Source organism: Micromesistius poutassou (assembly GCF_964030765.1).
Source record: "Micromesistius poutassou genome assembly, chromosome: 7".
Classification (NCBI taxonomy): Eukaryota; Metazoa; Chordata; class Actinopteri; order Gadiformes; family Gadidae; genus Micromesistius; species Micromesistius poutassou.
This window is the reverse complement of record NC_140277.1, coordinates 1,210,855-1,238,811: the sequence shown is the minus strand read 5'-3', so window position 1 is coordinate 1,238,811 and position 27,957 is coordinate 1,210,855. Positions and strand designations below refer to the sequence as shown.

Genomic DNA, 27,957 nt, shown 5'->3' with positions numbered 1-27,957 from the left:
TTCCAGGAATTAGTAAAACATTTTATTGCTTTTTTTATTAAATATGCAAACAGACATCTAAAAAAATTTAAATAAAAATAAACACTGCAGTTTTGGCACTACACTAAACATTAGTGAGGTACTAAAAAGCGTCAATTTGAGTGACTTCATCGGTCATGAAAAAAATAAAAGCGTACCAAAATAATGTTCATCTTACTAGGTTATAGAAAATAATGGATCAAATGGAAGTGGAGGGCTGATGATCAAGACGGGCTCACATCACAGTCACTTGGATTCGGTGTTGTTGTTGTGGTTGTTGTTCGGTGTGGATTGTGTTGAAAGAACAAAGCAAAAACTAAAAATAAAAAGGTCAACATTCTATCCATCATTTCATCGTAACCCTTCTGAAACAATAAATAAATAAATATCCTTATGCGAATGCTGGCTGAACATGCGTTGTATACATTTACGTGATGCATGTAATCATATGTCAATCAAACCGCCACACAAACATTGTGTTATGTGTGTGCGTGTGTCCATGTTGCAGTCTAGGTGCTATGGTCACTCGTAAGGACTTCCTTGGACTTGGAAGATGGTACGAGTTGTCCTGCGCGGGACAATGTGTTGGCTCAGTGGTGGTACGCTTTCACAAGATGTATCAAGACACACACAAAACAAACACACACACAGGCAAGCAGACACACACACACACACACACACACACACACACACACACACAGGCAAGCAGACACACACACACACACACACAGGCAAGCAGACACACACACACACACACACACACACACACACACACACACACACACACACACACACACACACACACACACACACACACACACACACACACACACACACACACACACACACACACACACACACACACAACCCCTCCCCCTCAATTAAAAAAAACACAATAAGCAAAAAGCCTGTACAATAACCTCACGCCCTGCAGGGCAGTCATCCCTGCTTAGATTCAACCTTAAATATTAAGTATAGTAGAAATGTAAATAAGAGCTAGATACATAAATACACACTTTCGTAAGCCAATCATGATTCTCCAAGGTAGAGCCTTCTGCGCTTTGGTCGGCCAGTGACCTTTCTCCTCCTCAGGTCTGAGGTCATCTTGGACCAATGAAAACTCATGAAATCTATAAAAAAGAAAAAAAAGAAAAAAAAAGAAGTGGCGGTTCCTCCTCCTTCATGGAGTTGACATCATTTCTGTGGAGGAAAAACAATCACAACCCATTCAGCAGGATGCTCAGGATGGTCCTGGTGCAGAGTGTGTGTGTGTGTGTGTGTGTGTGTGTGTGGAACAACGGACCGTGTGTCTAGGCGTAGTAGCAGGGTGACACCAGCAGGTCTGTCAGAACCACCAGCTGGTCGTCGGTGAACTGCTGCTTGTGTTCCTGCCAGTTGTCATGGTGCGTTCGGCGGAAGTTGGACAGAGTCTTCTTCACCGTCATCTGTGACGCCCAAAAGTGCCGCCATGTAAAAAAAAAAAGAAGAAAAAAGGAATTAAACTTTGCTAGTGCAGACACGTGTTCGTTCAAAACATGCGTGTTCACAGACACAGACACTCCATCCATTAGTTAGTTGCTAAAAACAGCTGGCCTCTTCTCGATAGGTGTGTGTGTGTGTGTGTGTGTGTGTGTGTGTGTGTGTGTGTGTGTGTGTGTGTGTGGCTGGTCGTACCTCGATGGGCTGGGTGTCGTTGAGGTGGGCGCTCAGGTCCATCAGCAGCTGGGGCATCCAGGTGGGCACGTCGTAGGGGCTGGACAGGATGCAGGCGCTCAGGCCCAGCACGCCCGCGTGCCGGCGCATCAGATCTGTCCCGGGACAGAGGGTACAGCCGCTCACAACCACAGAAGACCCGATCTATCCAACTATATCTATCTATATCTATACATCTCTATCTAACTATATCTATACATCTCTATCTAACTACATCTCTATCGATCTATCTATATCTATACATCTCTATCCATCTATCTATCAGTATGTGCATTTGCGTGTGTATTACAAAGTTCAATGCAAAGATAGTATGGTCCTCTTTTTAGTTAAAAAGTATACTGTTAATTTCCAACTGTATTTTTGCTTTCATACATATGTTCAGAAGTTATATATATATACATATATATATATATATTTAATCTTCAGCAGAGCAATAGCAATGGAACAATTTCCCTCATGATTATAAACATAAAAAACTAACTGAATCTGAAGTACATATTTAAATATTCAATATTTAAATACAATATTATGTTACAATAAACTTAAATATGAGGTTGCAAAACGCTTTTTTCCGAGTCATGGCACTACGCTCTACACGTTTCTTTAAGGAAGAGGTCTTGCCAGCAGAGGGGATGGTGTCCACGGCGGAGCCCAGGCTCCTCATCTTCTTCTTGGGCAGGCTGGTCTTGCAGAGGGCCTCAAAGTGGGCCTGCATGGCGGCGTCCATGGACAGGAAGTTGCACTGCAGGAAGCCGCTGAGTGTGGTGGCGGCCATTTCCCGTACCTGCCAAACAAAGCCTCTTGTGACGTGGATGACAACTATGCGTTTGTTGCCACATGTCAAGAGGGGATGGTCCTCATAGTCCTAGATCTGGTTTTCAAGGCAGAGGAGGTGAACCGGCCCCCTGGTGGTACAGCTAAAGTACCTTCCCTTACACACTCGAACGCACACGTCACTGATGATGCACGTCCACACGGTTACGGTCGGTCTTACTACTGCTGAGGGTGGGCCGCGATACACGAAATGGAGACTCGGACGCGCTTAGTGCTTCTAGGAGAAGGGGCTTATTTGTAGACTACTTTGGTCCGGGTCTGGAAGGGAGGAAATTCACTTGGCCAGACTTGTGCTTGGCGGCGTTAAGGCTAATCTGATCCACTCATCAAGTGAACTCCCGGAGGCAACGCAGGGTGCCATCCCGCGTGGTACGGTGGACGCATCGGGCTCCGTTTGGTCGGAGAGGGAGACCAAGAGTAGGAACAAAGCTACCTGCAAAACCAAGCACACTCCCCCTTCTTTACACACACACACACACACACACTTTCCTTCTCTCCCTCTAATCCTCCTTGAATCAGAACCCCGTCACCATAGCAACAGATTACTGCAGCCCGTGGTTTCCATGGCAACGGCCAGAGGGCTGGAGGAGTATGGTGGAAGGGGGGGGGGGGGGGGGGGAGGGAATGGAGAGCCAGAAGGAGCGGCGTGCTGAATCATTACAGTGGAGCTGAAAGACACGTCTGAGGAGTCTGCTCGGGCACACGAGCAGGCTCCTCAGTAATTATATAGTCGCCCCGCCGTAGCGTCCAGTGTCTTCCCTGTCTCTGATCCCCTACATGTGACAACCGTCGCCTCACCCCTTTGTCTTACACGGTGCAGCGTTTCCGGATTGATCTGATGATCAGCCACGGTCGGTAAGACCGCGGCGTATTAAAACGCTTTCTGTGTGCGCTTCCTGTTTGTTAATAGCCACAAAAAACGGCCGGGGGGGGGGGGGGGGGGGGGGGGGGGGGAGTGTGAGTGGGCGTTGTGCGTTTACCTCCAGCTGCTCGTCCTCCAGCAGACTGACGACCAGCGCCCGGACCTGGTCCACCGACCCCTGGTCGCTCATGAAGGTGAACAGGTTGTAGAAGACCATGATCTGCAGGTACGTGAGCACCGTGTAGCGGGCGTGCCAGGAGCTGCTGCCGGCGATCTGAAAACACGAGAGAGAGAGAGAGAGAGAGAGAGAGAGAGAGAGAGAGAGAGAGAGAGAGAGAGAGAGAGAGAGAGAGAGAGAGAGAGAGACCTGCGTCAGAGGTGGTGCTCGCTGTCGTTCCAATCGCAAGCAAGCAGGACAAGATGGACGGACCTTGTCCTGGATGACTAATAACTAACCCCCTCCAGCCCAAACCCTCATCAACTGTACACATAACTGTAGAGCGCGGCTGAAGCCTAATCAGAATTCATGAGCAGAATACACTTCATTAAAATGCCCATTTACCAGAACACAAAGCCGTGTGCTGTGTGGGTGTCATTCAAGTGGCCCGCTTGCTGACGCTGCTTTGTCGGCACGCACCACTATCATTCAGCATTACTTAATGCTCATAATGACACTATTAGCCGTGCAGCATGGCACGCACGCGCACACGCACACACACACACACACACACACACACACACACACACACACACACACACACACACACACACAGTTACCGTAACATTCACACTTCCAATACCAAAACCTTGATTATAAATCTGTGCATGAACATCTGAAAACACTACACTGAAGCCAATAGCTCATTGAACAACTTTCCAACAAGGAGCTGACCTAGTAATACCAACAATAATAATCAATTGAACAAGGATGGTCATGTTACGTATTTACATTGACTGGGAACACACTAGGGCTGTACGGTATGGACTAAAATTTATATCACGGTATGATTTGAGGCATAGACGGTACGGTATTATATCACGGTATGTTCATTTTATATTATAATTTTGATATAAATGCTTCTGAAGGGGTAAAATACTGGTTAGGCAGCTATTTTTGTATAGAATAAGTATTTTAAGAACATTTATTGAGCAAAACTGCAATAGAAAAAAATGCTGAAACTTTAATTTTTTTTTAAGTTACTTCCAGTATGGATAGTATGGATTTCTTTCTCCACTTGGTCGCGGACCTTGCCGTATAGTTTTGGCATCTCAAATTGGCTGAAGTGTGTGCGGGCAGGTAACGCGTACCTGGGTTAGAGTGTTTTCATCATCTCTTTAAAGCCCTTTCTAACGACATTTTGAAAGGGAACCATGTCCTTACAGAGGTAAACAGTGACGGCGTTTGTTATCTCGTTCCACCGCTGGCTTTTTAGTCGTAAGGACTGGCTTTGGAAAATGCCTGCAGAAGCGATGTCTGAGATGCAGAGACAGCTTCACGCTACCAGCGTCTGTCTCGTACGGTGAATGAGAGCTTGTGAAGGGACTAATGCGCAGGCTGCGCACCTGCGTGCTTGCGCAATAGCAGACTGCCTGAGAAGGCAGTATCGCTGTCAAAGTTAGTTTCGCATAACTTTACTTTTCACATGAAAAAATAAGTTACGTTACTGTATTTACGTTACTTAGCGCAAATTCACACCGGTGTACTTTCTATACCGTTTATACCGTACACCCCTAGAACACACATGTAACATACTGGCTCCATACACATTAAAAGGTCCCATGACATGGCACCAGGTGTGAGTGTGATTAGCCTGGATAGCTCAGTCTACCAGCCTACCCAGTGGACTGTAGCAAACGTTTCTCATCCATCCGTCACACATCTAGGTGGACACGCCCACCTATGATGTCATAAGAGACCGATTTTCAAAATGGCTCGTAGCGGCTAATCACACCACACCTGGTGGCATGTCATGGGACCTTTAAGACTTGCAGCGTGTCTGGAGGTTTGCAAAGGGGAGGAGGGTTTTGCAGTGTGCCAGTGGGGAACAAGGGGACCGGGGTAAGGAGAAGGGAGACGGTGGATGACTCACCCCCTGCAGAACCCGGAGCACCATGGGGATCTGCTCGGCGTAGAGCAGGCCCTGGGACATCAGGGACAGGCAGGTCTTGGCGTCTCTCTTCAGCTCGTCGTAGCTGTCGTCGTTCTCCACAGGGGCGATCTGGAGCACCGAGGGAGGGGATGGAGGGAGGGAGGGGTCAAAGGTGTTGTTTCACAAGAATTTTGAAAATGATTACCGGTACGGGTGTGTTTTTTTGTTGAGGTCCAGTCATGTCGTGACACATCAGACAGGAGCAAATAACTGGACAAGACAGTCAACATAGAAAAAGAGGAAGAACACTTTCAAAACTAGTCTGATGTTTGTTTGTTTGATGTAGCTTTAATGTGCTGTGAGGTCTCCTAGCGTCGTTTAGTCCCACAAGCTGCTCAATGCCCCTCTGAACCGGCACTGAAGTAACACCTGTTTACTGCCGCAGCCCTGCTGCCCTCATCATTGTGAGAGCAGAGCGAGTACAGTGGAACCTCGACCCCAGTTTGTTTACAACACCGCTTAAGAATGTGCTTCGTCTCGGCCTTTTGTGGTCAGAAATCAATGAAGGCCGCTTTAATGAGACTCTATAAATCTGGATTAAAGCCGGATTACAAGCTAGCATTTGAGAGCGATGCAGCTAAACCGCTACACTGACTTTAAATGGATTAAAAACCTGACGGGGGTGAGGGAGGGTGGGTGGGGCTAGTTACCTTGAAGAGCAAGGGGAGCAGCTGCAGCTGCTCCGGGACAGCGGTGGAGAAGGAGCGACCCGCGCTGGCAATCAGCCACTTGAGCACTGCGATACAAACAGGAAGAGACGGGCGTTGGGAACGAGCACAGGAACCAAAAGGGCCGCTCTGTGGGGGGGGGGGGGGGGGGGGGGTGCGGCACGGCATCGTCGCGGGACGGTTCCTCACCGGTCTTGAGCAGCTTGATGGCCTGCGTGCGCTCGTCCGGCTCGCCCACCTCGTTCTCCTCCACGACGTGGTTCTGGATCTCCTCGTCGCCCTCCGTCAGCGGCTTCAGGCGCGCCACCACCCGCTGGGTGAAGTCGGCGATGCGCGGCGAGCTGGTGGGCTGCGTGTAGGGCAGGTTGACGTCGATCATGAAGATGTACGTCAGCACGCTGGAGGAAGGCGGGGGGGGGGGGGGGGGGGGGGGGGATTGGAACATAAACACAGTATTATATACTTGGTATGTTTAGAGTGAATTATTTTCAAATTGGGAGAACGTCCTTAAATCAAATTTAGAATTTTTTTTATTAAAAAATATGTTTTTTTATTTACTTGATTTTTGCTTTTAATTTAATTAATTGCCATCCCGTTAACATCACGTGGATATTTTTTTATTGGTGTCGAACTTAGAAAACAACTGAAACACAAAAATAAAACCAAATGAAGGACAGAGTCCACCCGTACCTGCCGATGCGCTCGCGGACGTTCTTGTACACCTGGGTGAGCTTGGGCTCCAGGTACTGCAGCAGCCGGTGCAGCAGCTCGGGGACGCGCCACTCCTGCTGAGCCAGGCCTCCCTGCAGCACGTACAGGCGGCTGGGGGAGGGAGAGAGAGAGACAGGGAGACGCTCCATTACACCTGTACAAACACCCCCAATACCTACATGGCGCTGGAGGCGGCGGTGATGGGGGTGGTGCAAAACTACTCACCACGCGTCCACAAAGGATCCCCCCTCTCCGTTAACGGGGGACTCCATGAGCATTTCAAACAGCCAGTGGAGCTTGCGTGGATCTCTGCTCTCCTGTGGACGACACAGAGAACAGGATCAGGGTTGATGATGTTGGATAAGATTGACATGGTGGGGATGGTAGGCGGGGCTTACACATGCGGTGGCGATGCACGTTCCCCAGTCTGCGTAGGTCTCTATGGTGATGTTCGACAGGGCCGTGCGCAGCAGAGGACACAGAACCTCCCAGAGGCTCTCCACCTGTGGGGGAGAGCAGAGCGATGGCCGGGATTAGCTCAGGAGGTAGAGCGGGTTGGCTGGTAACCGCAAGGTTGGTGGTTCGATCCCCGGCTCCTCCTAGCTGAGTGTCGGGGTGTCCCTGAGCGAGACGCCTCACCCTACTTGCTCCTGACGAGCTGGCTGTTGCCCTTGCGTGGTTGACTCAGCCGTCGGTGTGTGAATGTGTGCATGAATGGGTGAATGTCAGTCAACACTGTAAAGCGCTTTGGATAAAAGCGCTATATAAATGAGGACCATTTAGTCAATGACCTGATTATACATCCATGACATTTCATAGTTGATACATTTTTTGATGTGCTTTACAGCTGTGCACCCGAAAACATTACATTACACAAACACAGGGGCTTGATTCCATGATGACATTTTAGGCAATCAATAGATGTACCTTGACGTAGCTCCAGTGCTTGCTGCCCCGGATGAGGCCGGAGATGATCTCTGCGACGCAGCGCTGCTTGCTCTCGTGGGAGTCGGCCACCAGGCGCTCCATGTGAGGCCGCAGCACGGGCATGAAGGCATCGCTGAAGTTCCTGAACAGGCCCTGAGGAAGGCAGCGGCAGGGGTCAGGACCTTGTAACGACCCAGGTTCGATTCCCACCATGTTATTCGATTCCGACCATGGTGCGCTTTATTCCTTGGACGATTACGATTTGCGATTCTTTTGAAAGAAATCAATGTCTATTTCTTGTTTCTTTCGGTGCAAGAACTTTAATGGACAGCCTATGTATAAAGCCTATGTAACTTTTCTTTCATGGAAAATTACACGACTTAAACAAATCTCAAAATAAAAATGTGCTCCAGGTTACAGGACACACATTTTGTACAAATAAAATCCAATAAAATAGAAATTGCATTACAGCCCACTCTGACATGTTTTATTTCCCAATATAAAACAGGTGCAACAGATCCATATCACACACCCAAATAAATGTAGTAATTTCAGGTTATTCCAGCCCAATGTAATAAAGATTTAGCCAGAGTGCCATCTTGTGGTGAAACTAATTACTTTCCCCTTGAAGAAGCAGAGCATGGGCTTCACTCTGCGTGTCTTTAATTAGTTCAAGGTCCACGCAAAAAGGAATAGTGCTGCCCAGTCCCCATGGCGTCTCACCTTAAAGAGGCAGAACCGGCGGGGGCTGAACTTGTCCTTGCCCTTGCGGTCCTCCAGAGAGAGGAACTCTATGAGCTGGTTGATGAACACCGGGTCCGAGAAGTGGTCGTAGATGATCTGCTCGCGCTGTCATGGGAGGGAACAGAAAGACGTCACTGGAGGTGGAAGTTAGGTTTACGTTGAAGCGATGGTAATGATGATCGCGGATGCATTTTTTCAGTTTGGGTCATCATTTAGCCCCCCAACCTTGTTCATCTCCTCTCTGGTCAGGTTCTGCTTAGGCTGTTCCTCCGGTGGAGCGTATGACATTAGTTTTCTATACAGCAATGGGTAAACAAAGATCATGTTAGAATGGCTGGCTGGCTGGCTGGCTGGCTCACACACACACACACACACACACACACACACACACACACACACACACACACACACACACACACACACACACACACACACACACACACACACACACACACACACACACACACACACACACACACACACACCTGGGCCAGCTGTAGTAGCCCCAGTGAGTCTTTTCCACGAACACACAGCTCTCCCAGTCCTGCTGGGTCTGTGGCAGGCTGTCGCTGTGATACTGGAGCCACTGGTTGTCTGGTCGGTCCCCAGCTGCCAGGCCGCTGGGCAGCTTCCCCCCACCTGGCGCAGGGAGGAGGGGACGTCAGACACGCACCAGAACTGACGTTGGTCATTAAGTGTAAGTGTAACTCCTGCTTACAGAGCTCCAGAGGGTTGACTGGCACTTTTTTATGTGGTCTCTTCAGTTGCTTCATGATCCCTGCGACGGCCGATATCGCCACCTAGTGGAGGCAACGGGAACAGCTCAATCAGAACGTCTACAGCAGTGATTTTCAAACTGTGGTCAGCGGACCACCAGTGGTCCACGACGGTACTGCAGGTGGTCAGTGGAAAAGCAAACTAAAATATAAAATACTATTTTTCATAAAAAATTTAAAATATGTACGTATGATATACAATTTAAATTAAATTTAAAGTATTGTGTGATTACTAAAATAGGCTAGTGCAAATATTAGAACGTTCCAGAATATTTGGTCTAGTGGCTAGGAGGCAACTTTGAAATTCAGTGCTCAGAACCAGTGAAGTAAACGTAACGTGCAGTAAACGTTCTTTTAACAAGCCTGTTGTACTGATGCTATGTTACTTTTAGTGCTAATATATGCCTATTAAGAGGTGCGGGTAATTCAGGTAGGACTGTGTGTAGACATATTTTATTATGTGTATTATAAGGTGGTCTGCGAAAATTCTTGATTATAAAAAGTGGTCCACACACACACTCAAAGTTTGAAAACCCCTGGTCTACAGAACTATAATGAAGGGGATCTCCAGTGTGTCTGAAGAATAATGTGGTCTGGGGTGGTAAACTAGGTAAATAGGTTTATAACTCACTATGCTACTTTTATATTCTGCTCGATTTTACTACTGGTAAGTATGTCACTATTAATTATTGTTTTACAATGTAATTGTTTTATAGGTAACAGTATATATATATATATATATATATATATATAAAAATAAATACAAAGCAGCTTAAATGAGTGGTTTGAACTTTTCAAACTGTTACTGTTGAATACGTAAGAGCTTGGTTAGAACTGCTACTCAATCTCGCTGTACTGGAATCCTATTTTGTCTCCTCGTGTGTGCACCATGCATCACCTTGCGGACCAGCAGGGAGTCGTGGTTGAGGCTCTTGACGAAGAACAGCACGGCGGGGGCCGGCAGCGGCAGGTCATCCCTCAGCAGCAGCGAGAGGAAGCCGATGGCGATGTGCTCAAACTTCCACGGCCTGGGGAGAGCCACAAGCGGTGTTAGCGCACGCACGGCTAAGACACATCCTGTCGTGTGGGTAGCATCGTACAGGAGCAGCATCCACTCACATGTCTCTGTTGCTGATGCCGTCCAGCAGATCAGCAACTACCTTTTCGTATTTCCTAGAAGAAGAAAAAGCTAGATGTTGCTAGATGTTTGTTTGGAGCCTACACGTCACGCAGACAGGGGTAGACATTGTACTCATAAGGGCATGGCTATGACCAAACCGTTACAATTAACCACTAGCCTGCTCCGTTTAAGCACAGATTAACTCCAGGGAACAGATACAAGACAGATGACTTCAAGGATGGATCCCGGAGGGGCAATGACTTAACGATGTCCTCACCCCTCTGAATCAGTGTTCTTGTTCTCCTGCGTCTTCCGTGCCACCGCCAACTCCGCCTCCGAGGGAACCGGCTGGGGAGGAACAGGCTTCCCGGCCACCATCAGCCTACTAGCCACCGCACAGCACGCCTCGGGAACCTACGGTGAGACAGCAAAAACACATTGAAAAAGGTTGAGCTCTCCCCGAGTTACATTACTGTTTATAAATATTTCCTGTTTACATTTCCTCCATGAGACATCTTGGTTTTAAAGACGGGGGGGGGGGGGGGGGGGGGGAGAGACTTGAGAATATGTCCACAATCGCAGGGGGCTGGATGGCACTGCGGCCTTGGAGGCTCTCTCGCTCTCTCTCACACGCACTTACCGAGAAGTCGATGCCGATGGTCTCGTACTGCCGGTGGATCTTGTCTGCGAGGTCGTCAAACAGGCGGACGATGGAGGGCTTCTCCAGGGACATGACCGAGCTGAGCCCCGAGTGCACGATGGCCGGCCACGTCAGGGTGATGCAGTCCCAGTCGTGCAGGTTGGCAAGGCACACGCCGCTGTGGTTCCCCAGGAGACAGTACAAGGCACCCTGCGGACAAGGAGGCACGCGGGCAGAGGTCAAGTGAACAGCGAACACATCTGTGACCTATCTGTAGGCATCCTTGGCAAAGGATTAATTCGCCTTCAGTCACTAACAAGATAGTTATTATTAGTGCAATTATGTCTAAGCCTCACAAGTCATTAAGAGAAGAAAGGGCCAGCAAGACAACTACTGACAGGGACGTAAAATGAGGCAAGAGCATTGGTTGATCAAAAAAGTCCCACCTCTCAATTGCAGCCCATGTAGTTTGAACATGGTCTGACCGAGGATTTGATTCATATTATTTTGAGATTCTCGCGTTCCTCCTCGGCGGTGGCCTGGCTGTTGCCAGACCAAGCTCAATCATAGATTGAGCTTGGCTGCTGTCATTTTCTTCAGCACAAGAGGCGTGATCAATGGGCCTAGTTCAACTGACTCGTACGCAATTGGCTGCTTGCCGTCCCTTCCCTGTCGTCATTGTGTTAAACCAGCCAATAGGGAGAAGCCAGCCTGCTGATTGGCTCCCGCAAAAGCGTATCGGAAGCAGAAATAAATGTATCGCTCCTCTCTCAGCCCCTTCTGCAGGGCGAATTCAAATGGCCGGTAGAAGGGGCGGGGGTACCCGGTCTACCTCGGCGGTACATACTTTGAATTGCTGCTGCGTGACGTCGCTGCGGTTGGGCTTGAGGAACTCCAGCACGTGGGGGATGAGGTCGCGGCAGCAGAAGTTGTAGGTTCCCAGAGCGGTGAAGAAAACCCCCTGGGCCCGGCTACGCACCTGGCAGGGGGAACGGCATACAGCCCGAGGAAGGTCAACACGTCAGTCGGAGCCGGCAGGGGGTTTGGCGCTGAGCGCTAACCTCCGTCGAGTAGCGAGAGTGTGTTTTCGAAAAACGCACAGCTGTGTTGACGCCTCACCTGGCTGTACGTGCTGGTGGAGAGCCTCAGCAGATCCTTCATGAGGTCCTGGTGAATGCTCCTGTACTGGCAGCCTTCCATCGTCAGCTTACGTAGCTACATAGTGACGGCCAAGAATGCAATGTTTACATATGGGCCGGGGGGGGGGGGGGGGGGGGGGCATGACTTATTTATGACGTTACCGTTGCCCCACAGGGAGCTTATATACCTCGTGTTGGAGCATGACTCGGTCTATGAGCAAGGCCCTGATGTGCTGCTTTCTGCCGTGAAGCTGTGAAGGAAAATAGTACATCATTAAAATGACATGCCTTGTTATTTTGCGGTTGCACGCAGACGTCCAGATGCCTCGAAGAAACCCGCTCACTCTGTTCTCCATCGATTTCTTCACAAGGTTGAACCTCTTCCAGCGGGAGTCAAACTCGTGCTTGTGGGAGCCTTTGAAGTGCAACAGGTCACTGATTATCTGTGCAAAGACGCAGATGCAAGAGAGGTCACCGCACGGCAGCATGGCAATCATTTCATGTTCATGGTCTCGGCCCCTTCTCTTTACAAAGGATGCTAACAGGCCGCTCTTCAATCCTGCCTTACCTTGATTATGGAGAACAGGGACTTGGTGTCGTCCTCAGAGTGCTCCAGAATGTAGTCTGAAACAAACAGCAGTGGAGCCTTAATTTATTTGGATGAGGTGGAGAGACGTGGATCAGGGTCTTTTCAAATGGGGAATTTGGCTTGATGACAAAACAAAACACATGCCGAGTTAAGCGGGTGAGTCAACTTACGCAGCAGCTGTCTCATCACGCTACAGATGGCGTCCCTGTAGTTTTCCCTGGACACATCTGCAGACAGGGAGCGATACTGTTAAGCCACAGGATGTGGAACACAACCTTGACTATTTTCGCCCTTGAGGCACTTACCGTACTCCCTTCCGATGTAGAGGTGAGTCTCCTCCAGATTCACCATACTTTGAACCCTAGGGAAGAGAAGAGGTGGAGCAAAATTATGTGTTACTTTTAAAAGTTGGACTGAGATGAGAAGATCCTTTGGTCGAGAAAAATTTAAGAGGGGAAGGGTCCCCTAATCTAGGAATATAAAACGTAAAAAAAGGGAATGAAGAGGAAGCTTATTTGTTTGAGCTGTTAAAATGAGTTATTGCACTAGACCACTTCAAATCGTTGGCCAGATAATCTCCCTCTTGCCTCTCCACACTAAACACTAATCATATCATAATTCGTGGCTGGCGCTTGACTCCTCTTCGGTGAATAGTGTTGTGTGTACACATGTGTATTGGAGCCACTCACAGTTCAGCGACGGGCTCTCCTTTCAGGGGAGGCATCAGACTCCCAGCTCCCAGGAGGCAGTGCTGAACGATGGCCAAACTCTGCAGGACATCGTCCCTGGAACCCACAAAGTTAACCACCCGTTAAAACTGCATACATCAGCAGGCGAAAAAAAAAGAAGAAAAAAATCTGAATTCATAACAACGATATTAACAAGGTCTTGATTCACTACCGGCTCATCTCCAGCTCCCCCTGCGAGAACCTCTGGAGGCGCTGCAGCTCCGGCTGGAGGATCAGGTCCAGGATGTAGAAGGCGAACGAGGTCTCCTCTACACAGGGTACGTGCCACTGGATGTCCAGGTTCCACAGGTCCCCGGGCCGACCCCAGTCCTGCACGACGAAGCAGAAGCACAAAGTGACACCGATCAGCGCTAGCCGGTCACACTGTGTGGTGGGACTCGATTGAGAGCTATGCCCTGTGAAGTGTCAAATTCAGTTTGGCCTTATTATTATGAGGTACAATACCCTGGAGACGATATAGCACCACTAGAGTCCAGTTGTATGACCAAGGTCACAGCAATTTGGAATGACCGATTCGCTTGGCAGACTGGCTTTCTATATGGAAGCGGTGGCCACTTGAATGGCTGATTAAACACAATACAGTGCAGGACTGCACTACGGCTGTGTATTCTGAGAACCAGCCAGAGAGACACCTCGTCTTGCCCACTGTGCAGGAAAGAGGTTAACCACCTTAGAAACCCACTACAACAGAAACGTTTTGGATTTCGACAGTAAAGACAAACATAAGCCATTTTTGTGTCTGAGTGGACACTTTTAGTATTTCGCGGTGGACTGCCTTTGTGTCACATGGAGTGTGGTTTGAATCATGCCTTACTTTCCTCACAGATCTGTTGGTATGTTGGGGAGCTTTGTATAATAGTCTGCCCTGTTTGGTATACACAAGAATGTGATACAATGCAATCCACTTGCATCACATAAATAACGGTTGCAAGCGCTCTGCAACAATTCTGCTTCTGAATTATATAATGTACAAAATTAGTTAGTAAACCAATATATATCTATACTACATCCCTTTCAAAACCAATACTAAAATACCACATTTAAGTTTCAAATGTTTACAGTTTAAGAGTAGTACAATTGAAAGACAAATCTTAAAAAAGGGCCACCAAGCCTGGAAAGAATCTAAAGAAGGTTCAAGAAGAGTATACTTTCCATCAAGTTTTCTTTTGCTTTGAATAACATGCAACCCCTTATCCTACTCTTTGTGGGTGTCTGTGTGCGTGTGTGTGCGTGTCTGTGCGTGTCTGTGTGCGTGTGTCACCTTGATGGGCAGACGGTCCCTGGAGCGCTGGTGGAAGCCGCCAGGCATGCTGCAGTACTCGGTGGGGTAGATGAGCGCGGTGGAGCGCAGGATGTGGTGCAGCATGTTGCAGGCCAGCGTGTAGCCCTGCTTGCATTTGAGACGCAGGGTCAGCTGCAGGATCTGCACCAGCTGTGTCCGGTAGGGCAGGACCTTGTCCCCGTCCACCCGGGTCACCTGGGGGGGAGAGATGGCCATCGTGAGCGTCCAGCAAACTCAGATATCTTTAAATCGTTTAAATGGTTATTGCTTGTTTCGTCTACATCTGAGTGCCGATATGGGTTACTGCTGTTGTGATTTATGTTTTCTTTCATGTGTTGTTTGGACAAGTGGAGGGGTGGGGGCTGCACAGGGCAAGCGTTCCACGGCAGTGCACTTGTCCTTGCATGTGCCAAATGAACTACGTTTCTCGGGCTCCGAAATACCTCGGAGAGCAGCTGGAGATTCCACAGCAGCTCTTTGTCCAGCTCCTCCTCATTCAACACCTCCTCATCTGTGGAAACGATTCAGTGTGCAGAGAATGACTAACGGGAAACGCGCTAGCTAGTGCTGCATTGGTCTAGTTTACTGCATGTTTTCAGATGTGTTTTAGTGCATGCGTTGGAAAAATACTGATCTAAGGGCGAAAGCCTTCTGCAATGCAAGGTTGGAAGCGAATCACAACATTGCTCTGGAACTGATGAGGCGTGACACTAATACCATTCACGTCTCTCGTGAATATGACTTGTCCACTTACTGACAGCTATCTGGTTTATGGCGTTGCAGCAGTGCGGCACGAATCGCTTGAGGGCCTCCACGGGGTTACACTGTAAACAAGAGGAGCAGAGGCATGAGAACCACAGCAACGCAAGGAGACACTGGTTGGTCGATTTAGAGAAGACGTCAACATGTGTGCGTGTTACCTTGGAGGCTGCCCGGCACATGTCCGCCACCATCCTCCCGGCCACGCGGGTCTCAAAGATGTTGGTGGTGGCAAAGTTGAAAACCTTTTTCAGCGCCACCTGAACAAATCACACCACGCATGTGTCAATATACTAGAATGTATCGATACACTAGACCAGTGTGTATTAGAGACAGAGAGCCAGACAGAGACAAAGACAGAGAGAGAGAGAGAGAGCGGAGGAAAGAGAGAGCGCAGGAAAGAGAGAGCGAGGGAGATGAAGAGGAGCGGGAGCACAAAAAGAGACAGAGATAGAGAGTGGTCTAAAAGGAGACTTGCCTTGAATATCTCCAAGGAGCACTGTGTGAGGATGGTGCTGAAGGTGGAGGAGAGGCCCAGCTCCACCAGACTCTCCAGGTGAGTCATCTTCTCCGTTTCCGTCTCTTCGCGGGTCTGCTCCAGAGTGCTGCTGTCTATCAGCGCAAAACACCTTGACACACACACACACACCAAAGTTACTTAATGCCCCAGCTCCTGATCATAAAAACATTGAAAGGGAACAATGGAAGGGCAGCAAGAAATTGATTTATATACCTATCCATGAACTGAAGGACAAAGTCTTCAAATTCGGCTGAAGCTGAGCACAGCTTTCTCTCCACCTGAAGCGCCAAACGAGATAACCGATGTAACAATGCAATCCAGCTCAGAGCCAAGACTACTGCCAGTCAACACAGACAACACCACGGATAAGAGTGACTCACCTCTGTCAGGTCTGTCCGCTCATGCAGGGCAGAGGAGCAGTCCACCAAAGGCACCAGCGTCACAAACGTAGCGATGAACTGGAAGGTTATCTGCAAGGGGGGCGGGGGGGGGGGTTGACGAGATTGACAGAGATCGGAGATTAAAGCTCAATGACACCATCATAACCGGTTGTCCTGGCTTCACTAAAACATCAGTTTCCTGTATCATTTCTCAAAATGACCTCCGTGTATGGATTCTACCGGAGCGCCGCCAGCAAGGGGAGGAAACGAGCAGGACACCCACCATGCACTTGCTGAAGTCGTTGGGGTCGACCCCAGGCAGGGCTCTGACAAGCAGGGGCAGCATGTGAGTGGGCCCCTCAGGGAAGCGCTGGCCCCCAGACACCAGGCTCCGGGCCACGCCGATCATGCAGCTGAGGGTGGCCGTCAGCTGGTGGGGCTCGGTCAGAGTCTCCATGGCCGGGTAGGTCCTGTCAATCAAAGACCACATTGATCATCATTAGTGATCGACCGATATATCAGCCGATATTTGCGCTTTTTACGTGTATCGGCATCTGACGTTTTTTTTCGCAGATTTTTAATATATATATACACACACTTTTTTCCCGCCATGATTTACAGACAGTTCAATAAATGTTCCTTTTTTTAAATTGAGACTTGTAACATTTGTTATCATCGTTGTCATTTTTATGATATAAATTGAGGGAGCAAAAGCAGTATCGGCTCCAAATATCGGCTCAAGAAAATCGGTATTGGTGTATCGGCCATCAGCTATGGCTGATGAAAAAAAAATCGGTATCGGTTTTGGCCCTAAAAATCAATATCGGTCGATCCCTAATCATCATCATCATCATCCTTCTTCTCAGGAGGAGGATAATAAGACGGACATTGTACCGTTATCCTGCGAGTTTCACTGGAGTAAAAATAAGTAAAAAAGTAAAAAAAATGTATTGAAAAAACACCATCGCAAATCTTAGAGGGAACAAAAGAATGACACTTCTAAAGATGTCCAATGGTGAAATGTTCTAATTTAAAATAAATAAGCAAAAAGGTGTGAATCATATAAATCTGATGGGTGACACCTGCATGTCAATCTCTAAATTGTGCAAACTGGGAGCAATGGAAAGTCGCATGTGATAATGGCCTTTGGGAAATGGAATTAATTATTAAAATCCAAAGGAATAAAGTCATGGTCACACCGTCCCTTTCTCAGAGCAAATTATCAGGTGGTTGTATAAATATCATTGCCTGGAAAACCAAAGTGAGACAACCATTCATGTCTTCAGTGTTTGTCGATTTCGGTTGTGGGGTAGTTCTTTCAATTGTCTTTTTCCCCCCCGACTGTATGCAACCAATGAGAGCTCATCAGATTTCACAGTTTTCCACACATGTAATCGAGACTAATGTAATCCTATTCCTCCTCTTGTAATCAAGAGGCACAAGAGTTCACCATTTCCAAAACAGGTGTGAGGCACCACTTCACAAACAAAGCGTCACCAGCCCAACTTGGTATTCAGAAATGTGAAAGGACAAAGGAATCAAAAGGACACCGTTGGGCGCTAAATAAAAACAACAACACCAAAACCAAGTCATACACACTCTCCATTCTTCCAACAGGCAAAGTGACAACACCCCAACTCACAATAAACACAAAGAAACGTTCAATGGAATGGAATGGAATCGTCCAAAGAAACACGTAAATAACCACCACAGTGTCTTGTGGCGCGCCCCCACCACCACCACCACCACCACCACCACCACCACCACTCACTTCTCCAGCACCGGGGGGATGACCAGCTCGGGCCTCATCAGGGCCAGGTTCTGCAGGGCCTGGGCTGCGTCCAGGCTGCCCGTCTTGCTGAACATGGCCAGCAGCACCGGCTGCATCATGCTCTGCACAAAGTCTGTGATGTTCTGCTCCGTGAGCTTGTGGCTCTCCGGCACGGGCGTGAGCCACGTGGGCTTGCGGTAGCGCTCGCGGTGCAGCCGGCGCACCACGCTGGCGGGCAGCCTCTGGAGGAGCTTCATCAGCTTCATCTGGAGGAGAGGGCCAGATATGAAAACGCATGTGAGATATGGGGAGGTGAGCGGCAGCCTGGCCTTCATTCGGGGAAGCACTTTGAGCTGTAAGGGAGGGAACCATCTGTAGGACGGACACACACACACACACACACACACACACAAGTGTTTCCCCTATATGCATTCAGCAGCGGCACACCGCCGCTGCTGGATTGTCAGCACCACTGCAAAAAAATAATAATAATAATTAATCAATTTTTTCTAAGCCTTTTTTTTAAGGCTTATGATAAATATCAAAGAAATAGCTGAAAATGAACATAAAAGATTAACTTAGTTTCTGCCAAGTTCAAGGCACATTTGCACAATGATCTGGTCTCAGCAGATACCTTGACTCTGTTGGTTGTTATGTCATATTTGGAAGCTCAATCTGTAAATTTTTCCCAAAAAAATCTCACCAGAAGTAACCATTTAAAGGGTTATTTTTCAAATTTTTCTTCCAGACCCCCAAAAAAACAACACTGGAACACTACACACACACACACACAGGTCTATCTTTCATCAAGGAAATGGGAGTAAAGGAAATTGAGACTTGTTTTTGGGGGATTGGGTTTTGATTGCATGGCATTTTTTCTTTTTGACGTGTAACCTACACTTTAGTCTGACATCTGACTCACATCTGTGGTCTTTGGGACCTGCTATCCATACAGGTGGATACATCTTGTTTTAAGCAGCATGAGTAATACGAGTCAGTCTCAACTGATTTGTGATTCCATTTCATTTGTTGGAGATTGATTGTCTTTTTGGGAAGCATGCTTACAATGAAGGAATAGCGGCATTCCTGTTTTTATTCTGGCATGAAAATCTATAAAGGGTGAGTAATTGATATACTATTGTTTAGTTTTTTGTGGGGGGGGATGGTGCATTCCTTCAATAAGAGATTATTAACACACAACAGATTGCAAAACACTGTTTACATAAAAGGAGAATGCTGCCGAGAGAAATATTATCGCTTAAGTTTCCCAGCAACAGTGCAGAGAGTAAACACTAAGCTTCCCCCTGGAAAAGATTACATGTCTGTCTCTGAACACTGGGACCGCTGCGAGGCCGGGAGGTGGTGCTGGTGTGGGTGGAGGGGGTGAGCAAGCCCCGAAAAAAGAAAGGCATGTAGCGTGATCCTAGTGACCTTTAACAGCACCGCCACGGCCTCCCTCATGTTCTCACCTATTAATCCACCCGGGGTTCTGGAAGCTACAGAATCTTTCTGGAAAACTCCTGATTTTTCCCATTGTTTCTCCCATTGTCAACAAACACATAAGAATAGGTGAAAAAAGCCTCACCAGCCAGCGGCCATGATTGGAGGGGTGGAAGAAGGAGGTGATGCTGTTGAAAAGGCCACTGAGCTGGGCCTGGGCTTGCTGGCTCGGTCCTCCCTGAATGTTATGAACAGCAGATGTTATGAACAGCAGATGTTATGAACATAGCACGATAAGCTTATAGGATAAGAAGAGGCCGTGATGGAAACCATAAACTGACCAGTAGGGAGGACACCCAGAGGACCACGTGGCTGATGTCATAGGCGTTGGCAGAGTACCGCGGGACCAGCATCTGACTGCTCCCCACTGGGAGATTCAGACTCCTCAGGATTCGGGTGAAAATCTATAATGGGAGACATCATTAAACAACACACGACGGGAGGGTGGTCTAAAGGAGGGTGTGTTATCGTACATCTTTGGGTTTCGGTGAAGTGCAATGAGGTAACACTCTGCAACACATACGTCAATTTATATTGACGTATAGTTCAGGTCTCAAAAAGTATGACTCGAGTTGCATGCACATGACGCAACGCATCTACCACCTGTGACCAATATCCATGTCAACAGAGACGGCAGATAGTTGGTTTCTCTGGCAGCAACGTTATAAACACCATTAGCACGTGATCAGCACGCGGTGCCACAAACACCAAATAAACAAGGTTGCGGATGACAAGAATCTGCCTGGAGGGGGAGTGAATGCGCCACTAACCTTTGGGATGTAAGGGTCCCAGTCGATGTAGCCGATGTTGTCGTTGGCCAGGCGGGCAAAGAGATTGACAAGATGCTGCAAAGCGAAGAAAGAGTAGAACACCGTGAACATTGACAGAGCATGGACTAGAGGTCTTCACGGGTACAAGAAGATCCAATATGATCATTTTCCGGGTGTTTACCGGGAAATTCGATTAGAGATCATTTGTTTTGATCCGATAATTTTGACCATAATAAAATGTGGACCCTACGGATCTGGGACCCTAGGGTAAGAGTAAACCTGTGGATACGTCTAGCCTGCACCACTCCATTCATTCACTTCTCTGAACTAGCAGGAGAATTCATGTACTCACCACCTCCCAGCTGGGGAGATTTTGCACAGAGGCCCACAAGCTGATCAGCTCATCGAACCACAACCTGTCAGAATAAGAATCTCTCAGTAAAAAGGCTCCACACTCATGTGCTAATTCCCCATATGCAGGCATTGTTGCTGAAGTGGGACTGCGTCTCCTTACTTGAAGCCCTTGTGGTGGAGTTCTGGGGGCAGGGTGGTCGGCAGGAAGAGGTCAAAGTAGCTGATGGCTCTCTGCATGGTGACGTCGAAGGGGCAGAGCAGCGGCCTCCACTCTTCAAGCATCTCCTGGGTGGCCGACTCTGGGAAATATCTAGAAAGGGAGACGTAGTAGCACATGAGCACTGGCTTCTTTCCCTTTTATTATGAAGTGGATAGTTCCGGTCATTTGACTCACACGCCACCTGCGAACGCATAACAACTGATTTCTAGTATTAATGCGCCACCAACATCCAAGTATGCTAGCCTGGGTTACTATTCCTTTGCGTCTTGCCTAACGACGCGGCCGAGCTGTTCTGAACCCCCTGTAAACCGCTGCCCCTCGTGGCTTATTGAGTCATTTCACATGACGTCAATGCAGGATCTCCATCTGATAAATCAAGTACAGAGACACACACCGTCTGTATATGGAGCCCTGTGTACTAACAGACACCATAGAGCTACGGCCATGACTGCCGCAATGTCCGGGGGGGCTATCAAGGGCAGTGGAAACAAAGGCCATATGTGTAAAGGGAAGCGTGTGAAGGTTAGACTGCATAAGTGTTTCCAGTATCGTTTCTTGAGTAATACTGCGGCACAAGAAAGCTTGTGGATTTTACGGGTTCATCATGTGCTCCTATAAAACCCGGGGCGCCGATTCAGCACACCGCATCTGTGGACGACTTGAGGGCCTTTTGTTGGCTGCTTCCAACCGAGCGCACGTCCTAGAGTCCCATCCACACGCACGGCGGCACTGCAGCCTACCGTACAATCACTCTCTCCTCTCATAGTGACAGGAAACTGTCACACGACCGAATTAGACGTGGTAATAGGATTATCAGCCTAAGTGCAGGCAGAGAGACACTGCCCAGGCACTGGAGATGTGCTTAGCCACAGATATGCACACACTACGTCGGCTGTCACAACACATGACCTGCTGATGGGGGCAAAGACACGTTTTGTGTGGCCGTGAACGTCCAGTGCGAGACCAGATATAAAGGCTGCATCACTGACCGCAGTGTATGAAGCGTTGTACAATACATGCAACACGCAAAAGGAGGAGTGTGTTATAAACTATAAACAACTATTGATTAGGCGATTAAACAACCTGAAATACAGTGACAGACAGGCACAGGGAGGTGAACCTATGACATTCCAATATTGTTTTTACAGTTATATTAAATCCTTGCAACTCACAGCAAAGTGAAGACATTGATAGTAAATATTTCACTTTTAGTCGTTATTTGAAGATAATAATCCACATTTGAAACAAACCACAGGTCACGGTTAATAAGAGGGCAAATATTATTGCATTCTACAGTGTATTGGCAAGGACAGAAGTGACGCAACAAGGGATCTTGTTTAATTAATGCTACAATGTAATTGGGCAACACCAAATAGTCATACTTAGCCGTGACGGCCCCCCCAGGGTATCATAAGCTTGACCGTACAGTTTGGTGTGTGTAGTCCATTGTAAACTATGACTTTGCATGACCAAAATCCTACAAGTCAATCACACCCAAATTTTGCCAAGAAATTGGCTGCACAGAACCACAACTGTATGACCATTCAGACAGAAATCAAACAATGAATATAAAACATATTGAGTACTAGTACAAGATGTACTCACGGTCTGCAGCTCTTGACTAGAGTTTTCAGAACATTTTCCACAGAGCTGGAAAGAAAAGAGAAAGAGAAACATGGTGAGATGTCAACACCCAAGTACCACTTTAAATCAACATGAACAGTTCTGGAGAAACAATGACCACACCAATGCAATTAGACTGAGTCTGACTGCATGCACACAGCAATTCCTTCCACAGCTGACCAGTGTACAGTGAAACACCGTAGAAAAAAACACGAACATAAGGGACAGGTGTGTAGTAAGTAAACAGTGAAACAATGAAGCTACAACACTAAGGATTTATGTAACAAAAAAAAAAAAAATTGGATTGCGGTCACAGATTGTTAACGCAACCATTTCCCCTAACTCATGGAGCAATAGCATGGATCTATGCTGTTTGTCGACCCTTGATTGACTTGGAATGTGTATCCGCTTAGGTTTATCTTCCAGAACTAATTAAGCTTTGATACGTTTGTGAACTCTTAAACTGTTTATCCTCAACCATTGGTCTTGCAAAGGTACAATTCTGGTAACATGACATGGCTGAAAGCTCTAGACACATTACCCTACATGACCCTCCCATATCTGCACACGCAGAAACTACAACAATGCCTGGCTCCGACCTCCCCACACCCAACCACAACAACAGTTTCACCTCAGCCATGCATTTCCAGAGAAGCTTCAATGAAAGGTAGTCAGATCAAGGGTGACCTACAATCTTCCCATACAAACATATCGCATATAGGTTTGGCTTGATGTTTTACTGTAATGTGGTCCATAAAACAAGCCTACCAGCCAGAATACAGCGTTAACCTCATGCGCTCAAGTTCAATCAGTGCTGAAATGTCTGAGCCATCCTAATGCACACGCACAGAGGCTAGAGCTACCAAGAGAGACGAACCTTATGCACTCTATGAACAACGGCAAACTCTCACTTTCACCTCGCTCGTTTCCTACGAGTTAAACAACTGTGTCAGGAAACTCACCATTATGCTTGGAGGTTTATTATTGGGCTCTAGTCTAAACTGTTAGAAGCAGGGTGTTCAGCAATCACTGTCATACAAGCAGGTGAGGCAAAACCTAGTTAACAGACGTGAAAGCATTGTGGGTGTGTGAGTGGTTTCCTGTGTAGTTCTGTACCTTTCACTAGCATTGTTATGATTCGCTTTGAACAGAAATGTATGTTCAAGACAAATAAAAGAAAAAAGAAATCCACAAATCTATCTGGAAAATCAACGTAAAAATGATATGGTTGAGATGGGGGCGGTGGGGTAGGAAGAAAGCATTTCAGTTAGCTGCAGTGCGACAGTCTCCAATATGAGTGGAATGTTAACATTGACATGGTATTGATTGTGCTCCCGTCACACTACAAAATTAAAAAACGGTGGGGCCTGGTGCATTTGGTGCTTGTTTCGTTCTTTATTTTTTCTCATGCATCATTAAAACAGGTGCCGTAAAAGGATGATTTCAAAAGTAACAAAAAATAACACAAAGAGAAGGATTGTCCTTACCACCTCTGAAACAATTTTATCATTATGAGTTTAGAGGATGAGCGAGGCCGTGGAGAACTGAATGTGAGAGGAGACAAAGGCATAAAGAACACATTCAGCACATTCAACATGCTAATCATTTGAAATAGATATAACATGTAGCAAAAGGCTAATCACCATCTTGTGCTTGTGTTAAAAGACATGTGTGGCGTCTACAGGCGTCGTGTGACTAAGGCCTGGCTATGAGTCATTGCAGCTTGTTATTCTGCACCGTAACATGCCCCTCAGGGCACGGCAATGACAAACTACCAATATTTCCATAGCACCATAGAAGAGCACCTCGCACTGCTGGCTGGGAAATGTAGTGAGGGAAGGTGGCCCACTCTGTCACCCATATTGTAACTACATTTGAGGATCACCCAGAGTGTGTTAGTGGGACAAGAGTTTTCTTCCATTGCAGTAAATGAAGAAAAAAAAATACATTGCATTCATGTGATAATTGGATATATATAATTAACTGAAAATGAAGGGAGCAGTAATAACTACCTTCCTTGAGGAGATATGTTAAGCCGCTGCTAATTTCAGTGCCATTAATCAAATTTGAGGGATTAATAAGGGCAATTTGAACAGGTGGGAAATGGTCTGCAATGCTGTGGTGAATAATGAAAGGAAAATCAGGTTATATAAACTCCTTTTCAAAGAGGACTATGGAGTTCCAGTCATTTCTCTTTGGTACAGTGTAGTTCCCGTGCTGAATAAGTACGGAGTCCCTAAAGGGACATGGACCAAAGAAATTATGAAATAAAAACATACTTCTGTTACCCAGAATTAGGTTTTTCTTTCCCCAGATAGCTTGACGCAATAAGTTTTGCAAGACTTTGCAATAAGCCATGCGAGATATCACAAGACTTGAGTAAAAAAAATAAAGAAAAAAAGTTAAATTAAATCTGCATGTGGATAGCCATCTAAAGCCGGAAGCGAAAGGCACAGTCAGCAGTCCAAGTCGCCATGGGTCAAGCGCTAACCGTTGGAATCTGACCGGATCCTTCTCTTTTCCCCCCACGATAACATCACTGCTGTTCAGTTTTAAGCTAACACCACGGGATCCACAGAGGACAGTCGCATTAGTTCCCGCCTCTTATGACCGCTTCATTACAGAGCATGAATACCCTATATCTTTCTTACTTTAACTTGATTTAACAAGATCAATAGACGATGGCTCGATCAGCAGTTGTATAAAAGGTAATATTTCTGCAAGTGGGGAAAAATCACTGGGACTAGGGAACACCATTTTAGTGTTACCAAACAGTTGACAGTCCACTCAAATAATTTCTGGATTGCTGGGAATAGCCCGTTAAATTGGTAACACACTTCACCAACAATACCAATATGAAAAAAAAGTTTGAACCCCCTCCCCAAAGACTGGGGCTTACTTCGGGAACCAGTTGAGGCCCAGGTGTTCTGTCTTGGAGTAGAGGATGCGCTCCTGCAGTTCGTACAGTGGCCTCCAGGGCAGCTCCAAGTCCTCCCTGGATAGTAGCTCTCTTTTTCTGTTGGAATGATCATTTAGTCAGTCAGAAAAATCTTCAGAAAGTCAAATCTGACAGGCAGGACAACTACCGTCAGTCTTGAGTGACAAAAGACCACCACAATTGTGCATGCAGTTTCTGGCCATAATAAGCATTACAAAGTGTATTGTTATGATTATTATTAGATTATCATTGTATGTAGATCCTATTCAAAAACTCCCACCAAAGTCTAAAATAGTATTGAACACAATTAAGACATTAAGACATATGCGTAACCATGCTAGGACAGTGATGGAACGCAAGTTTTGATGATGCCGTTGATTATTACTTGAGGAGGTTGATGAGGAGACGCGCGAGGCCTTGCATCATGCTGATCTCCAGCTTGGGGATGGTAACTAGCTCGTAGAGTAGCTTGATGAAGAGAACATGGTCCTCTTTGCTGAATTTCCGTCCATACAGACGCATGTACCTACACAGCAAGGTTCACAGATTTGAAGGATTAATGGCAGAGTTTATGAATACAATAAAACAGCATAAAAAGTTAACTCCTGGTCAACACCTGAGGAAAAACTGGAACAACATAGGAACATCGTTGTTTTTACATTCTTCAATGGGTAACATCACAGCAATATCATTGATTGTTTCATCCACTATATAAACTAGAATTCTCCTCACTCAATAGTGAGTGACCTTTCCACATGCTTTTGTTTACAATCCTGGGAAGGATCATGAACAGACCTCCCCTTTCGATTTCCATTTCAAGCAGACCATGACTCACTCTAAACTTTCTACAGTGAGCTTTGGCCAGCAAGAGGACTGGGAGGGATTCAGGACATGTCTGAACCTATGGCATTACAATTTTGTGTACAAAGCAACGACACGGTCATTCAACTTATGTCTTTCTGTGTACATTTGAAGCATTGTTATTATAAGCATTGAACATTTGAGATGTGAATAGGCAGTCGACATAAAACTTCTCAAATGCGCAATTTTTTAGAGAAGGTTTATTAAAAAAAACTTATTATACAGGGTATGGGAAACGACAGAAGCGAAAGCAACAGGGGATCCTGTTTACATAATGCTACATTGTGATTGGGCAATATCAAATAGCCATACATGGATGTTATATCCCCCCCCCCCCCAGGGTATCATAAGCTCGTCCGTACGGTTTAGTGTGTGTTAAGAGGTCATTGCGTACTATGACTTTGCATAACCAGAATCCTACAAGTCACTCACGTCAAAGTTAAACAAGTGGATGTGGATGCACTAAAAAAAGAAAAAACACGATAAATCAATCAGCCTAAACTACACACACATGTCTACATCATATCATCGTCTTTATCATTTCAGCGTTAGATCAAAGAGGTCTCAAGACACACTCGAGGTGAAACAACACTTACGTGGAGAGTCTCCTGGTCCAAAACAGGACCCCCGGCCATAGCTCCCTCAGCTGCACGGCTCGGGCCAGGTTCCCTTTGATCTTAGCCAGGATGTCATTGGACTCAGAGTCGAGTTGATCCGCATAGGGCAGGAGCTTGTTATACACGATGTCCTTCTGGGGAACGAATCCTAAAGTGTCCGACGCGACTTGTTTAATCATGTTACGACTCATAAAAACTTAAAGCTAACCCACTAGCGTTAGCTAAGTGTGTTGTCCCGTTTTTTTTTTTTTCTGGGCTACCGCTGCTGCACGGTGCTATGCTATGCTATGTGGCTAATGTAACTGGTAACTCAAGACTAGCTCCCGACTAGCCACGTTCAATTAAAAACTAAGCAACAACACGGGATAGCCTGGACAGGACACTAGCTCAAACCATAAGTTATCTCCAGACAGCTGGATTACACCGCCGGGCTGTTGTGATACCCATTCATGATAAGACGATACGCTAGAATGTGGAAGCTAGCAGTAAATAAGTCAACAATGAAACTGAAAAGGCGTTGGCACTGAAGATACACTCATATGCTGGCTCTTTGAACCCTGGCCCCGCTGTCTAACTGTTTGGCTAAAGGTAGCTCGCTAAAAAAAAAAACACACAGTCATCTGAACCCCGAGGACTGTCACTGCTGAGGGATTGTCCAACTACTGCTCAGCGCTTCCGACACCCAGCAGCACGTCTGCTGGTCACCAGGCTCGTCATATCCG

General features: G+C 47.0%; 1 protein-coding gene across 2 annotated transcripts; it reads right to left on the bottom strand.

Annotated features, from left to right (window-relative positions):
- Nucleotides 1-10: 10 nt before the first annotated feature.
- psme4a (proteasome activator subunit 4a) lies at nt 11-27,870 on the bottom strand. 2 transcript variants are annotated; one of them, XM_084470725.1, is made up of 48 exons: nt 27,215-27,870; nt 26,143-26,283; nt 25,719-25,835; nt 24,307-24,363; nt 22,802-22,846; nt 21,137-21,286; nt 20,975-21,038; nt 20,623-20,697; nt 20,134-20,256; nt 19,938-20,030; nt 18,353-18,618; nt 16,865-17,051; nt 16,582-16,671; nt 16,415-16,479; nt 16,160-16,310; nt 15,843-15,941; nt 15,677-15,746; nt 15,366-15,433; nt 14,902-15,117; nt 13,792-13,949; nt 13,581-13,676; nt 13,197-13,252; nt 13,062-13,118; nt 12,871-12,926; nt 12,647-12,745; nt 12,491-12,553; nt 12,283-12,378; nt 12,011-12,142; nt 11,164-11,373; nt 10,801-10,937; nt 10,523-10,576; nt 10,302-10,431; nt 9,346-9,427; nt 9,113-9,266; nt 8,853-8,922; nt 8,607-8,732; nt 7,884-8,036; nt 7,355-7,459; nt 7,182-7,273; nt 6,936-7,067; nt 6,435-6,643; nt 6,228-6,313; nt 5,518-5,646; nt 3,546-3,701; nt 2,353-2,515; nt 1,693-1,826; nt 1,322-1,463; nt 11-1,218 (listed from the first exon to the last, which is right to left on the bottom strand). In XM_084470725.1, the coding sequence occupies exons 1-47, from the start codon at nt 27,424-27,426 to the stop codon at nt 1,329-1,331; spliced, it is 5,559 nt and encodes a 1,852-aa protein (XP_084326851.1). In that variant the 5' UTR covers nt 27,427-27,870; the 3' UTR covers nt 11-1,218; nt 1,322-1,328. The 2 variants fall into 2 exon arrangements, with proteins under 2 accessions (XP_084326851.1, XP_084326852.1); XM_084470726.1 differs by lacking the exon at nt 24,307-24,363.
- Nucleotides 27,871-27,957: the final 87 nt, after the last annotated feature.